Here is a 16,414-nt window from a genome sequence, read left to right as displayed (position 1 = left end):
TTACAATTGAGATTTGCCCATAGGTTAAACATGGTTAGAAATAACTGAAAGCATAAAAGAAAAATCTAGGCCGGGTACAGTGGCCCATGCCTATATTCCTTGCACTTTGGGAGGCCAAAGCAGGAGGATCGCTTGAGCCCAGGAGTTCAAGACCAACCTGGGCAACATGGTGAAACCCCATCTCTACAAATAAACACAAAAATTAGCCAGGCATGGTGGCATGCACATGTGGTCTCAGATACTTGGGAGGATGAGGTGGGAGGGTCGATCGCTTGAGGCCAAGAGGTCAAGGCTGCAGTGAGCCATAATCATGCCACTGCACTCCAGCCTAGGTGACAGAGTGACACTTTGTCTCAAAAAAAGGGAGAAATTTTCCTTAATAAGAAAAGTAATTTTTACTCTGACATTCAATACATTTATTATTAAATGTATTATTAAAGATGGTAGTACTAGTCTTAAATTGTATAAAATATCCCCTAACATGTTTAAATGTCCATTTTTATTCATTATGCTTTGAAAAATAATTATGGGGAAATACATGTTTGTTATTAAATTTATTATTAAAGATAGTAGCACTAGTCTTAAATTTGATATAACATCTCCTAACTTGTTTAAATGTCCACTTTCATTCTTTATGTTTGAAAATAAATTATGGGGATCCTATTTAGCTCTTAGTACCACTAATCAAAAGTTCAGCATGTAGCTTATGATCTATGCTGTTTCTATGCTGTGGAAGCACCGGACGGGGATAGTGAGCAAATCTGCCCTGCTCAGCAGTCACCATAGCAGCTGACTGAAAATCAGCACTGCCTGAGTAGTTTTGATCATTTTAATTTAAATCACTAACTGACTGAAATTTGAATGGGCAAATAAGTGCTTTTGTCTCCAGAGTATGGGAGACCCACCTCGAGATGGATTTCTTCCCCAAAGATTTCAAGATGAAATCAGGATAGTGTGCTTTATTCTGTTGTATTTTTTATTATTTTAATATACTGTAAGCTAAACTGAAATAACATTTGCTGTTTTATAGGTTTGAAGAACATAGGAAAAACTAAGAGGTTTTGTTTTATTTTTGCTGATGAAGAGATATGTTTAAATATGTTGTATTGTTTTGTTTAGTTACAGGACAATAATGAAATGGAGTTTATATTTGTTATTTCTATTTTGTTATATTTAATAATAGAATTAGATTGAAATAAAATATAATGGGAAATAATCTGCAGAATGTGGGTTTTCCTGGTGTTTCCCTCTGACTCTAGTGCACTGATGATCTCTGATAAGGCTCAGCTGTTTTATAGTTTTCTGGCTAATGCAGGAGATTCTCTTCCTGCCAGTGGTAATATGATTTTTTAGGAAGGCAGTTTGTCAATTTTAATCTTGTGGATACCTTTATACTCTTAGGGTATTATTTTATATAAAAGCCTTGAGGGTTGCATTCTATTTTCTATATGACCCTCTTGATTTTTAAAAAAACACTATGGATAACAATTCTTCATTTACCTAGTATTATGAAAGAGTATTATGAAAGAATGAAGGATTTCAAACAAATGTGTTTCCCAGTTAACTAGAGTTTACTGTTTGAGCCAATATAAGTATTTAACTGTTTGTGACGGCAGTATTCCTAAAGGACATTGCATGTTTTCCTAAATACAGAGTTTAAACAATTTCAGTAATTATTAGGTGATTCAGCTTCATCATTAAGAATATCTTTTGTTTTATGTTGAGTTAGAAATGCCCTCATATAGACATAGTCTTTCAGACCTCTACTGTCAGTTTTCATTTCTAGCTGCTTTCAGGGCTTTATTAATTTTAAGGCAAAGCTTAATTTATACTAAGCTTGGGAAATATGGCTAACGCCAACTGCAGTTTTTTCTTCTTAATTCCACATGACTGAGAGCTTTTAATTCCATATGGTCTCTGGATAGGTGGGTTGTTGTGACAACCACACTTTTTTTTCTTCTTTTTTTTAAAAAAAAGGTAGTGAATTTTTAATTATCTGGACTTTAAGAAGGATTCTGGAGTATACTTAGGCCTGAAATTATACGTATTTGGCTTGGAAATATGTGTTTCTTCAGTGACATCTACAAATAAGTATAGCTGAAATTCAGAGGACCCATAAAAGTTCACATGAAAAAAATCAATTCATTTGAAAAGGCAAGATGCAGGAGAGAGGAAACCTTGCAAACCTGCAGACTGCTTTTTGCCCAATATGAATTGGGTAAGGATGCAAAACATAAGCTTAATTAGCTCACATGCCCTGCTGTCACATGGCACCAGTGGATAGTGTGAGAGAATTAGACTGTAGAACAAATAGCCTTCTCTTTCAGCATTCGCACCACTACAAAATCATCTTTTATATCAACAGAACAGTAACCATAAACTAAGCAAAAGGTCAGTAAGTACCTGAAACCAAGATTGACTAGAGATATATCTTAATGCAATCCATTTTCTGATGGATTGTTAGGAGTTGGCTATATAATGTACATACGGTATTTTGGTTTGTGTAAAAGTTTTAAAAATCAAGTTTTAAGTATATAGACATTTTTAAATAAAATATTTAAAGGCAATTTAGAAAACTGCCTTAATATCATTGTTGGCTAAATAGAATAAGGGACATGCATATTAAGGAAAAGGTCATGGAGAAATAATATTGGTATCAAACAAATATATTAATTTGTTATGATACACATTGAATTTGATCCAATGGTTTAAGGAATAGGTAGGAAAATTTGGTTTCTATTTTTTGATTTCCTGTAAATCAGTGACATAAATAATTTTTAGCTTATTTTATATTTCCCTGTCTTAAATACTGAGCTCAGTAAGTTGTGTTAGGGGGTTATTTCTCAGTTGAGACTTTCTTATATGACATTTTACTATGTTTTGGCTTCCTGACTATTAAAAATAAATAGTAGATACAATTTTCATGAAGTGAAGAATTACATTACCACTGCTCTATAATTGACTTCATTATATTTATTTCAAAGTTCATTTAAAGGCTACTATTCATCCTCCGTGATGGAATGGTCAGGAATTTGTTTTCTCATAGTTTAATTCCAACAACAATATTAGTTGTGTCCAAAATAACCTTTAATGCTAAACTTTACTGATGTATATCCAAAACTTCTCCATTTCAGACAAATTAATCCAGAAGCAGTCATAAACAGAAGAATAGGTGGTATGTTCCTAATGATATTATTTCTACTAATGGAATAAATTGTAATATTAGAAATTGTGCTGCTAATTATATCAGCTCTGAGGTCATTTCTGAAATGTTCTGACTTAGTCTGAACAAATTAGAAAATTTAAATTTTTATTCTTAGCTATAAATCAGGAAAATAAACACATTAATTTCCTCAACATTTTCAAGCCAATTAAAAACATGGAAGATACACACCAATATCTTCTCCAGGCTCTGACAGACCTCCTGGAAACTTCCACATATTTTTCAACTGCAGTATAAAGTCAGAAAATAAAGTTAACATAACTTTCACTAACACACACACGTAGATTTCACAAAATCCTCCTATAATTGGTCAAAGTGGTTGATAATGTATTTTTTAGTAATTGCATGCAAAATTTTTCTAGCTTCCATCCTTTCTCCCTCGTTTCTTTTTTTGGGGGGAGCCGGTAATTGATGCAATCTTTTCCCACCTTTTCTCTTTAGGACATAGAAGTGGTTTTGTTTGGTTAACATGATAAATTCTGTATGAATGAAACATTGGAGGGAAACATCTACTGAATTTCTGTAATTTAAAGTATTTTGCTGCTAGTTGACTATGAACAAATAGAATAATCTTACAGATGCTGCTATAAATAAGTAGAAAATACAGTATAAATTTCATCACTACAGTATGCTGTTTTAAAATCTATTTCTTATATTGTATTTCCAATCAGATGTATTACTCTTATTTCTATTGTATGTGTTAATGATTTTATGTAAAAATGTAATTGCTTTTCATGAGTAGTATGAATAAAATTGATTAGTTTGTGTTTTCTTGTCTCCCATTTCTTTGTGTCTTCTTGTCTATGATTTCTTTTTTCTTTTGTTGGGGAGGGGCAGGTGGAAAGATCTGATCTTGGAATAGGGATAAATCTAGAAAAATATATTAAAAACAATTATGAGATGACATGGACAATATTCTTATGACTGACATGATTACTTTTTTCCTGTTAGAGTTGTTATATCTATCCATCACATGATAAAAACTAAAGCATGAGAAATTATAACATACTCATAAGGGAGCTGTACCTTTGGCTAGTACCTTATACTCTTCATTCATAAAACAAGTTATGGACCTTTTACTGGTTTGCTTTGTGACCCACTTATTTCCTGGATGACTGCTTCTTAAAAGAATGTGTCATTATTCAACTATGCTAGGTTGGAGACCAGTGGCATGGTTCCCAGAGTTTCCATAGACTGTTGATTACGTGGGTACAGAATTCAGGCTTTGAGTGTCTGGGCTAGGCTTGACATTAATTTATAAAGGATATTATGCTTTACTTTTTTAATGTAGAAATATATCTGTAAATATACCTCTATATCAATGCACTGTCTTCTAGATTCCATTTCGAAATAGTCCCAGAAGGTTTATTTCTCCAGAAACTATGCAGTCTTTGTCTGACAAGATGTTGAACTTTACCACCATAAATTCCATTTACATTTTGAGATAGCATCTCATTCTGCTGGCCAACCTGGAGTACAGTGGCACCATCAGAGCTCACTGCAGTCTTGACCTGCCTGGGCTCAGGTGATTCTCCCACCTCAGCCTCCCGAGTAGTTGGGACTACAGGTGTGCACCACTACACCTAATTTTTTTTTTTTTTTTTTTTTTTTTTTTAAAGATGAGATTTCACCACGTTGCCCAGGCTGGTCTTGAACTCCTGAGGCTCAGGCAATCCTCCCACCTGGGCTTCCCAAAGTGCTGGGGTTACAGGCGTGAGCTACCATAACCAGCCTGTAAGTTCTGTTTCTAACAAAAGAAAAGTTATAATGGAGCAGACAAATGTTTCCTAAAAACAACAAAAGCTGACTTTAGAAATCTTTAACCATAAATGATTAGAGATTGATTGTTAATTAAATCTGGAGATGAACTTATTAGAAGGGGGAAAATGCTAGACATAAGGACTGAAAACAGCTCACACAAATTTGATTTTGACTATTTTATAAATTAAACCTTTTATATGGAAATATTAGGTATATGTTTATGCTGGTAAGTATTTTGTGACATTTTATGGCACCATTTAGGCTTTTAAAATGCTTACTTCCCTAAAAAAGCTTGAGCCTGGGTGTAGTCTAAGTAGTAGAGAGGCCTAAGCTATGTGGTTTGTGAAAAATCTAGTCAATGTCCTAGATATGATCAATAGTGAGATGAGCATGTCTTCCCACTTCTTTTCTTTATATCAAACAATTCCCATTAGCTGTGTTTAACAATATAACAACGTTAAAATACTAATGCTGGGCACAGTGCCTCACATCTGTAATCCCAGCGCTTTGGGAGGCTGAGACGGGAAGATCACTTGAGCCTCGGAGTTCAAGGCTGCAGTGAGTTGTGCCACTGCACTCCAGCCTGGGCAACAGAGTGAGACCCCACACGCTGTGTTGCGGGTCTGACCCGCAGACCCTAACCAAGTGACCGATGAAAAAATGCACTCACACACAGATATCCAATGAAAGAGTGGGCTGGGGACTGGGCCACTCAGAAAGAATTGCAGCAGCCACCCGTGCTGCAGACATTTATTCAGTACAGATTTAATGACAAAGGCCTTGAGTCAACACAGTTGTGGGTAATTAACATGGTCGTGCCCACCCCACCCCACCCCACCCCCAACCGCTGCCGCCCCAGAGAGAGTAGTCCTGCGTGCGGATGATTAAAGGGCGCCCTCAACCCCGCCGCCAACGCCCCAGAGAGGGTAGTCCTGTGCGCGCCATGATTAACTTACCTAGATCAGTTTCTTTACATCCCCTTGTTACCTAAACTAAGCTTTCAGGCACCGGATAAGAGAATCTGGCTGCCTTCAACCAAATCCTTTCCCTAAACTTTTGTAAAACCTCCCAGCCTTCTAAGAAGGTTTTCATCTTTCTACAATTTTTTCCACCACCCTGATCAATCTCCTACACTATGCTAAATATTTTTATAAGAATTATGCACATTTAAACTTCACAATACTCCCATGAGAGGCCTATAATTTGTTTCCATTTTAGAGGTGATGAAACTGAGGGCATAAAAACACTTGCCTGGGGTCACACACCTAGTACGTGATAAACTCAGTGTTAAAATCCAGGCAGGCTTTTTCTAACCATCTTTTAAGAAATTGTAAAAGTAGATTTGATATTTTCTCACTAATCCTTAATGACTGTACACTGCTTTTTCATATACCTTTTAATTTTTTCCTTGGACCTAGTTGGAACATTCTATATAAATCCAATTAGATTCTGTGTGTTAGACTTACACTTTTCCAGGGCTCACAAATTTGGACTACAGTTTAGTGCCAAATGTCTTTTTATCTATCTGTTGCTTGTGAGTTCCCCATCTAGAATGCTCTGATTGGCATGGAATTTATTTCCTAGCTAGTGATCTTTTATTGTTCTTTCTTTCCAGTATATTGTTTTATGAGGAAAAAATTACTGAGGATCGATTTTGAAAATGTAGCCTATGAGATTATGCTTTTCATCTTTGTTCTCCCTTCCTATAAAAGAAGATGATATCTCTGTGCCTCAAGTGTAAAATTCCATGATCCTTTTTTTCCCTAATCTTAAAAAAGGAACTTTCCACTCTCTTGTGAAAGAAATATTCTAAAATGCTCTTGTGCTTAGCTGCTTTGTGGGATGCTACTCAACAGTCACATATATGACCCCTCCCTGCTTTGAGTTGGTGAGGTCTAGTTCCTTTAAGCATATCTGATTTTCACAAACTACAAAAGGTATAGTATCCTTTTAACTTATAAAAATATGTGTTTTTAAACCATATTTAGAGTAGTTCCATCATATTTTGGAATGGTGAGTATGACAATTTTCCTATACATTTTCCAATTATAAATCTAATGTTCTGTGTGTGTGTGTGTGTGTGTGTGTAGCAGTAAATGGAAAACAGAAGACAGTGTGGATGAAGTAAGGGTGGTCTCATCACTGCAATCCTTCCTTCCCCAGTGTTAGAAATTGCTGGCCCAAGAAATAGTCATTTTAGCTACCAAGAAAGGGTAAATTTTCTGATGCATTTTTTGAGATATTAACCGAATGTAAGATACTTTCTCTGTTAAAGCATGTTCAAGTTTAAAACCACTATTTCTTTGAAAACTTATCCTGAAGATAAACTCAAGTTTATTTTAGGGTTTCTAGAATGGGTGAAAATGATTCATTTTCTGATTCTTTTTCTATTTTCTCTGTTCCACAGACATCTGCTTTCCTAAGCAAAGTATTCATTTTAAGACCTTCCCTAGGCATGGCTACTGAAATCCTAACCAGAAGTTTGTGTAAACACAACCCTTAAAAGACTACTAATTTCTTTCAGCCATATCTCAAGAACCAAGAGCAAGGGCACAGACCCGCTAACCTTTTCCCTTTGGTTCTCGTATATATGTGACCTTCTTGTTCTGTCTTTACTCCAACTCGGTCAGATGCCAGAAATTTGGTTATCTTTGATTTTTCATTGTTCTAGTCTTTAATGATCCTATCACCTTTTATAATTCAGAACTACTGTATTTAGATAAATCTCACTAGCTACAATATTATCACTATTACCAATGAGAAAGAAGCTACCATAGAGTGTCTAATAAGTTTGTTCATTCATTCAATAGAAATTATTGAGTGTTAGGTGTTGGGCATACAGAAGTTAATGTATATAGCAAGTGTAAAGAAGTTAATGTATATTGGGCATACAGAAGTTAATGTACATGGCAAACCCAGTCATTCTTTTTATCTTGGCACCATGTATTTTTCTTAATAATACTTATCTCCACCTTACATAATATTTATTCATTTTATTATTTGTATCTTACACATTTGAATGTAAGCTCCATATGTAGAAACTTTGCTAAACTCCATATGTGGAAACTATACATCTGTTCACTGATGTATACCTAGTGCTTAGTGCACCATGTATTTTTCTTAATAACACATCTCCACCTTACATAATATTCATCCATTTTATTATTTGTATCTTATGCATTTGAATGTAAGCTCCCTATGTAGAAACTTTACTTTGTTCACTGATGTGTACCTAGTGCTTAGAACAGTGTATACAGCAGACTATGTATAAGAACTCAGTCATATTCAGTGAATGAATTAATGGGTCCCTACCCTTAACTCTTGAACACCCAGTTTATGGGGTCAAGTCACTGTTCGGTCTTTTATTTCTTAAGATATTGGGGTAGGGATGAAGGACTGGAATATGTGGGTAGGGAAAGAGAAAGGACATGTAAGTGTCAATTTAGATATGTGTTTGAATTTGTGCATATGCTAATGTTGAGGGTTAAATTTTCCCTTGCAAAAAACACTTGACATTAATGCCTGGGGAGAGTGAGGTACGTAAAGAAAGGAGAGAAACTGGCTTGGATATCTGAAAAGAATGCCAATTAGTTATTTATAATAAGTAAATAAGTATCTATAATCTATATATAATTTATTAAATATTAAATATAAATTAAATATAGCTAATAGCTATCAGTTATATTGAAATATCACCTAATAGCAAATATTTACAGAAATTAAATTATTCCATGTCTTATTTTTATTTCAACATTGAACTATATGTTAATTCTTAATTTTCATATTTTGTTGCTCTCTTAGATGGATCTCTGTTTATAACTTTAAAAAATCAAAACCAAGGCTGGGCATGGTGGCTCACGCCTGTAATCCCAGCACTTTGGGAGGCCGAGGCGGGTGGATCATGAGGTCAGGAGATCGAGACTATCCTGGCCAACACGGTGAAACTCTGTCTCTACTAAAAATACAAAAAATTAGCCAGGCGTGGTGGCGGGTGCCTGTAGTCCCAGCTACTCGGGAGGCTGAGGCAGGAGAATGGCGTGAACCTGGGAGGTGGAGCTTGCAGTGAGCCGAGATCGTGCCACTGCACTCCAGTCTGGGAGACACAGTGAGACTCCGTCTCAAAAAAAAAAAAAAAAAATCAAAACCCTACTTAGGAGTGTCATTCCTACTTAATCCACAAATAAACTGTCTTATATAATTTGAACTTCTTTAGCTTCTACCAGTACCAACTGTCTAAAAGTGTAGGGGGAACATGACTAGATTCTGAAAAGCATCACTTTCTTGTTCTTAAAGGACCAATTATTGGCAGGTTTGAGAATCAGCAGAGCCAGGAAGCTCAATGTGCCAGTTTAGTGGTTCTCAAACTTTACATCAGAATCACCTGGAGGGCTTGTAAACCAGAATTGCTGGGCTTTATCCTCTAGAGTTTCAGATTCCACAGATCTGGGGTAGGGCCTGAGAATTTGCATTTTAATAAGTTGATGCTGTTATTGTCTCTCAGCTCCAAATCTACCCTTCCGTACTTGCTTAGTGATGCTGGAGCTGGGATTCTGCTAACCAGTTTCTGCTTTGCCAGCTGACTCCCTTTTACGCTCCACCATTAGACTGCAAGGCAAGAGGAGGAAGGGACTATCTCCTTACTGTGGGCTTTCTGTGTGCTCGTGGTTCCTGTGAGTTATCACTGCTTCAAGGCTGCTTCACTCTAGCAGCAGCAGTTCCTTTCCATAGTATCAGCAGAATCCAGTTTGCAGTTATCCTAACATTTCTAAGAGAAGCTTCATTTTGCATCCCCTTCCCAAGAGGCACCAGCAAGCTGATGCCTCATTCTTAGAGATATGGGTCCAAATAAACCAGCAGCAGCTGAACAGCATGAGGTTTGCGTTTTAGCTGTGTATGGTCCCACATGAAGGAACCCACAACCCACCAGAATGGCATAATGATTACTCTAAACTGAAGACATTGAAGATACAGCAGATGCAGAAAGAAGCATTTCTGAGCTTCCCGTATCTGATTAAAGGCAAAGCTTTCTGAGAATGAAGCTGCCATTAATCCCCTGAGTAGGAGTGGGGGATTGAGGGGGTTGAGGAAGCTTTCAGCCCGGAAGGAGACTGACCGTTAGCACCTAGATGAGAAATTGCATAACAAAACCTTGTCAGAAGCTACCATGCCTGCATGTTTTCACTAGTAGCCCTATACCCCTCTTTCCCCTTTCACTCTATCTTTTGCTGAGCCCCCAGGCAAGGGGAGGCTGTTTTCTGTAGCCAGAAGAAGGGTGCTGCTTCTGCTAGCTCAGAGGGTTCAAGAGAATTTGAAATTCAATATTCTCATGTCCATTCACTCAGGGGCGCAGGATCCCCACTCTTCTCCTGCTAGGGGATTGGCTTTGACACAGGACACTTATCAAACTCTACTCAGTCTTCTTTGCAGCTCTGATATTCTTACAGTTGGATCTAGGCCTGATTTTCAGTATGGCCTTTGTGCCTGGAGAATATGGGGGTCTCTTTAAATGGTGCCATGGAGGTCTTGGGGTTTTCATATTGTGCCTTGAATTGACAGGCTGACTTGAGCTTGTCATTTTTATTTTGCCAAGGCATCTAAACTAGTTAACAAAAGTTAGCCATCTCCAAAGCTATATAATTATTATTACCCCCTGTACTGTTGAAGTGCCATGGCTACCAAACAACTCAACACTTCAGTTTCCATCTGTACCTCATTCCTTTTCATATGTAACAATCTTAGTAACTGCTATGTTACTATATGCCAGGGCTTATCACTATCCAACTCTATGGATGCCAGAATGCTGACTGGACCTGGCAAGTAGGACGTGTCAAGTATTCTAAATGTCCGAGTAAGACATCTGGGCTAGTAAGACTAGAGGATAGGAGATGCCCTTATTAAGTGTTTAGAAGTATAGTTGTCAGAGGTGTTTAAATCAGAGTGACTCCATCTTGTAAAGAGGCTGGGTAAAATAAGGCTGAGACCTGCTGGGCTATATTCCCAGGAGGTTAGGCATTCTAAGTCACAGGATGAGATAGCAGGTCGCACAAGATACAGGTCATAAAGACCTTGCTGATAAAACAGGTTGCAGTAAAGAAGCCAGCCAAAACCCACCAAAACCAAGATTGGGATGAAAGTTACCTCTGGTCATCCTCACTGCTCATTATATGCTAATTATAGTACATCAGCATGCTAAAAGACACTCTCACCATGACAGTTGAGAAATGCCATGGTAATATCAGGAAGTTACCCTATTTGGTCTAAAAAGGGGAGGAACCCTCGGTTCCGGGAATTGCCTGCCCCTTTCCTGGAAAACTCATGAATAAGCCAACCCTTGTTTAGCGTATAATCAAGAAATAACTCTAAGTATCCTTAGCAGAGAAGCCCAAGCCACTGCTCTAGTATGGAGTAGTTGTTTTTGAGACGAGTCTCACTCTGTCGCCCTGGCTGGAGGGCAGTGGCACCATCTCAGCTTTTGGCAACCTCTGCCTCCTGGGTTCTAGTGATTCTCCTGCCTCAGCCTCCCGAGTAGCTGGGATTACAGCATGCGCCACCATGCCCTGCTAATTTTTGTGTTTTTTTTAAAGTAGAGATGGGGTTTCACCATGTTGGCCAGGCTGGTCTCAAACTCCTGGCCTCAAGTGATCCACCCGCCTAAGCCTCCCAAAGTGCTGGGATTATAGGCACCAGCCACTGCACCTGGCCTATTCCTTTACTTTCTTAATAAACTTGCTTTCACTTTACGGATTTGCCCGAATTCTTTCTTGTGTGAGATCCAAGAACCCTCTCTTGGAGTCTGGATCAGGACCCCCTTCTGGTAACATAGTAGTCTGTAGATCTCTAAGGTATGGGCTATTTGGTGCACCTTGCAATTATCCCCACTCACAGCACTTGGAGTAATACTTTTTTACATTTTGGAAGCAGCATATATCATATTTGGGAATACTTCTCCAGTTGGTTTCTACTAACAAAAAGCTTGGATCCTTTCCTCCTACTGCGAATTCTAAACTAAAAATAAAATCCTAAACCCCTACCAAGTGAATGGACCCCCCCTCTTGACAAAAAGGGACCCCCAAAAAACCTTATAAACTAAATCCCCAGCCATGATGGGTAGGGAAGTTGGACACACCTCATTATACCCCTTCCCTTTTGGAGTTTAGGCACAACTGACGATTATTATGTTAACACAGAGGTCATAAGGTAACAAAATGGACTCTTTGTGACAATACGATACCAAATTATAAACAGGATCTAAAGCCATGCTAGACAAGGGCTAAGTCACATACCCCTGCAGGTCACTCTGACACAGTGTATTATTGGTTAACAGACTTCTTTATTTTAACTTAAAACATTCTTTCTGCTGAATCTAAATTTTTAGACAAAGCTTCACTTCCTTAATCAATTGTACGTTAGAGAATCTGTGAATCTACCTATAGCCTGTAAGCCCCCTCTTTAAACATCCTGCCTCTTCAAAACATCCCGCCTTTTCAGGCGAAATCAATGTATACCATCCACGTATTGATTTATGTCTCTGCTTGTAACTCCTGCCTCCCTCAAACTTATTAAACAAAACTCTAATTCAATTGCCCGCTGGCACACGTTCGCAGGACGTCTTGACACGCATTTCCCAGACCATGGTCACTCATTGGTTCAGAATAAACCTTTTAAAAACGTTTTACAGAGTCTGATTTTTCCATTAACAGCATTAATAAAGTGGCATTCTGATTTATGAATTAATCTCTTATTACCCTGAATTAATCTAACTCAGAATCCAAACAACTCTGAGTAAAGAAAAAAATTAAAGTTTGTTAACTTGTAAAGGACCAACTGCTGAATCATGTGTGCTCTGAAAAGTTCAGCCATCTCAGTGAGCCAAAAACAAAAGGATTTTTAATAAAAACTTCTTTCTTTCCTACTTATAGTCTACAGTCTTTATTTGGGTCTTCTAAAATCTGTAAAAATAGATCATCATCCTAGGTTTTGAGAAGAACTGATAATTACTCTTTATCTCCTTAAATTAATCATCTCCCCCCATCCCAGCTTTTTTTTTTTTTTTTCTTGAGACAGGGTCTTACTCTGTCACCCAGGCTGGAGTGCGGTAGCTTGATTACGGCTCACTGCAGCCTTGACCTTCCAGGCTCAAGCAATCCTTCCACCACAGCCTCCCAAGTAGTTGGGACTACAGGTGCACACCACCATTCCTGCCTATGTTGTTTCTTTAGTTTAGGTTTAGTGAAAAGATTCCTCTATAGGCTTCTGATTCTGCCTATTACTAGTTGTGTAATGTTGAATAAGTTATTGTAACTTCTCTAAATCTCAGTCCTAAAATAATGGAGATAATAATAAGTATGATTATTAAATGAGAAACGTTTCATGGAAATTATTTCATGCAAGTATTTTAGGTCATCACAAATTATTTGATTATCTGGTTTTATTTCTACTGACAGAGCAAAACATGATAGAATTAAATTTTTTTTTTTTTTTTTACCCTGAAAACCTCATAAACTAGGATCAGGAATGTGTGCTATAACAGAGGATTAAGTATTAGCAAATGTTTGGCTATGACTTTTTAGGAGGCTAAAGGCCAGAACAGAGCCTTCTGTGTAATACAGGCTGGTACTACCACTTTATTAAGGTTTTTAATTCTCTTTAGATATGACTATAGGTTCTAAGAGCCACCAAATAAACCATTCATGAAGCTATCTAGGGTTAATTACTCAAAAGTCACCAAGCCTAAAGGTATGACCTTCAAATGACTGTAAAGGCCATACAAAAGAAACTCAGAGTGGAAAAAGGGAAAACTCTCCACTTGAATCTTTATAATTAAACATTACAGGATGAACTCAGTTATTCCAAAGAATGACTAAAACAGTGCCACTGTGGATTGAGTTTTCCCCTACAATGGGATGACACTTATTTATTTGTTTTGTCATTAGGTCTGGATCTCCCTTTGTTTTCTATTTTGAAAAACACTAAGAAACATTTCAGAAAACACTTTCATTTATTTGAAACTAAGATGAATAAAACTAGAGAAGCATTAAGTGCAACCATGATTAACAGAGAACCATAAAAGTTTCAGTGGTTTACCTGGAATTCAGGCAAATTTATTAAACATAATTTTCACTATTACCCTGTTTTAAAAATATAGCCCAATTCAATTCTTTCCTTTTCAATTACATATTTTGACTACAGATTGCTCTGGGAGTTTGATTTCTGTAAGCAGAACCTGTTAAGTCACTTGTCTTTGCAGGTTTTATAAGGAAACAAAAAATCCACTCAAAAAACATAAAGCTGTCTAGGTTTGGAGTAAGACAGTTCAGCTATGTCTGCGAGGAAAGCTCCATTTTTTTCAGACTGCAATGTAGTTTTTAACATTATCAGACCCAAGTTTGTTTTCTATGAATTTCTGTGTTTTATTACATGAATAATAACATGGATAGATTCTTATTTGGTAGATTAACCAACCCTGAAGGACTGCTTGGAGTGGAACAATCATGTTATCTGGCTGTCTTTCAGCCTCTGTTAAAGTCCATAATGAAATTTTATTTGAGAAAATCACTTCTGAAACCCAGTGTGCTATTTAAAAAACCTTCATGGTTTACCCTTTTCTTTCCACAATACCAAAGTGGCTTAGACCACATTTTATCTATACATTGTATAAGTATTTATGCCATGTACATGAAAGATACATAGAAATACAAAATTACCACATTACAATATTTTGTTTGACCATTGAGTCTAACTCCTAAATTTTGTAAGTGGGGAAACTTAGGTCCCTGAGTCAGAAAGACAGTTAATGGCATGGCCAAATCCTAGGGACCCGGGTCCGGGTCTGCTGATGCAGTTTTGTCTCAATAACATCATTCACATGAGCCCAGGAAAGATTAAATAAATTTTGGTGACCTACTTCTTCTTTAAAAGAAAAGAGAGATAATCAAAGGGATATACTTAGAAGACAGTAAAACCCTTTTATGGTATCTCTTTAGAAGTAACTGCTACAAGGCCGGGCGCGGTGGCTCAAGCCTGTAATCCCAGCACTTTGGGAGGCCGAGACGGGCGGATCACGAGGTCAGGAGATCAAGACCACCCTGGCTAACACAGTGAAACCCCGTCTCTACTAAAAATACAAAAACTTAGCCGGGCGAGGTGGCAGGCGCCTGTAGTCCCAGCTATTCGGGAGGCTGAGGCAGGAGAATGGCGTAAACCCGGGAGGCGGAGCTTGCAGTGAGCTGAGATCCAGCCACTGCACTCCAGCTGGGTGACAGAGCGAGACTCCGTCTCAAAAAAAAAAAAAAAAAAAAAAAAAAAAAAAAAAAAAAAAAAAGAAGTAACTGCTGCTACATACCAAGGTCTAGTATTTTTTTTAAACATAACAAAAGAAATTAACTAATTTATGTTACTTGTACATACAGGATTTGTTAATAATGTCTGGGCACATCTTCTGTCTGCTATATTGGAGAGAGTTATAATATCCACTTTGGGTTGAAGCCAACTTGCCAAAGTAGAAGTGGCAAAGGGATTGGAACTCTGGTCAGTCTGGCTCCCAAGTCCATTTTGTTTATATCAGCTCCCTCTCATTGGGCATACTGTTGTCAGGCTAATTTGCATATTGTTATTAGATTAATCTTGTCCATATATCATCATCATCATTTTGTCATCACAATCAAAATCTTTTAATAGTTACTGTTTCCATGTGAAGTCTAAACTCATCTGCCTGGTTCTCAGGCACCCCATAAGTAGGCCCTATTTTTACCACTCAATCATGCCTCCTACTCTCTGGTCATTACCATTACATATATATATGTCCCAATTCAAATACAAAACTTATTGAGGGCTAGGTAAAATACACTTTAGGTGTTCTATAAATTTCTGTTGAGGACAAAAAGCTTAATTCGAATCAGAGATCCTGCCTTAACTAAAACTTCAAAGTTACTTGGAGCCATGAGAATAGTTTTAGATAGCATTTCCAAGAAATGTGTGATACTGCTTTCAGCTATCATTACGAACATTAACTTAAACTTTAAGAACATATGTAGTGGGGAAAAATGTTTGACTGTCCACTAATATTTGCTGAAGTCTCAGAAAGTGTCAAAATCATTATTCTCTTTCACTTTTACTTCTGACTCCCGAGCATGAAAACATCTGATTCCTAATCATGGTACTTCTCTGGGAAATATTTGTTGCTTCTAGTCACCTAGACTCCTTATCTTGGTACCCAATCCTCTTCACATTGTTTCCAATCTAGCTCTCAGGTCAAATATCTTACCACTGTCCACACTCTGGGCCACAATGAACTTTTTACCATTATTTCTGAATTACGTCAGTCCCTTTCTGAGCTCTGTGCCTTTGTACAAGCAATTCTAATTTTATCAGTTTGTTTATCTTTTTTCTTCTGCACCTGGAAAGCTCCTGCTTATTCTTCAAGACCTAGTT

The 16,414-nt window shown here is 37.4% G+C and overlaps 1 protein-coding gene across 2 annotated transcripts in view; it reads right to left on the bottom strand.

Moving 5' to 3' along the window:
- Window positions 1-16,414, bottom strand: part of NUDT6 (nudix hydrolase 6) — a 28,919-nt gene that overhangs the window by 1,576 nt on the left and 10,929 nt on the right. For both annotated transcript variants that reach the window (XM_050791100.1, XM_050791101.1), the window contains exon 4: window positions 3,395-3,449. In XM_050791100.1, coding sequence (XP_050647057.1) covers window positions 3,395-3,449 — 55 coding nt within the window. The remainder of the gene's footprint in view (window positions 1-3,394; window positions 3,450-16,414) is intronic.

The sequence above is a fragment of the Macaca thibetana genome, chromosome 5 (genome assembly GCF_024542745.1).
Source record: "Macaca thibetana thibetana isolate TM-01 chromosome 5, ASM2454274v1, whole genome shotgun sequence".
In the NCBI taxonomy this organism is placed as follows: domain Eukaryota; kingdom Metazoa; phylum Chordata; class Mammalia; order Primates; family Cercopithecidae; genus Macaca; species Macaca thibetana.
Note: the sequence above shows the minus strand (reverse complement) of the source record. Positions and strands in the feature narration are given on the sequence as shown.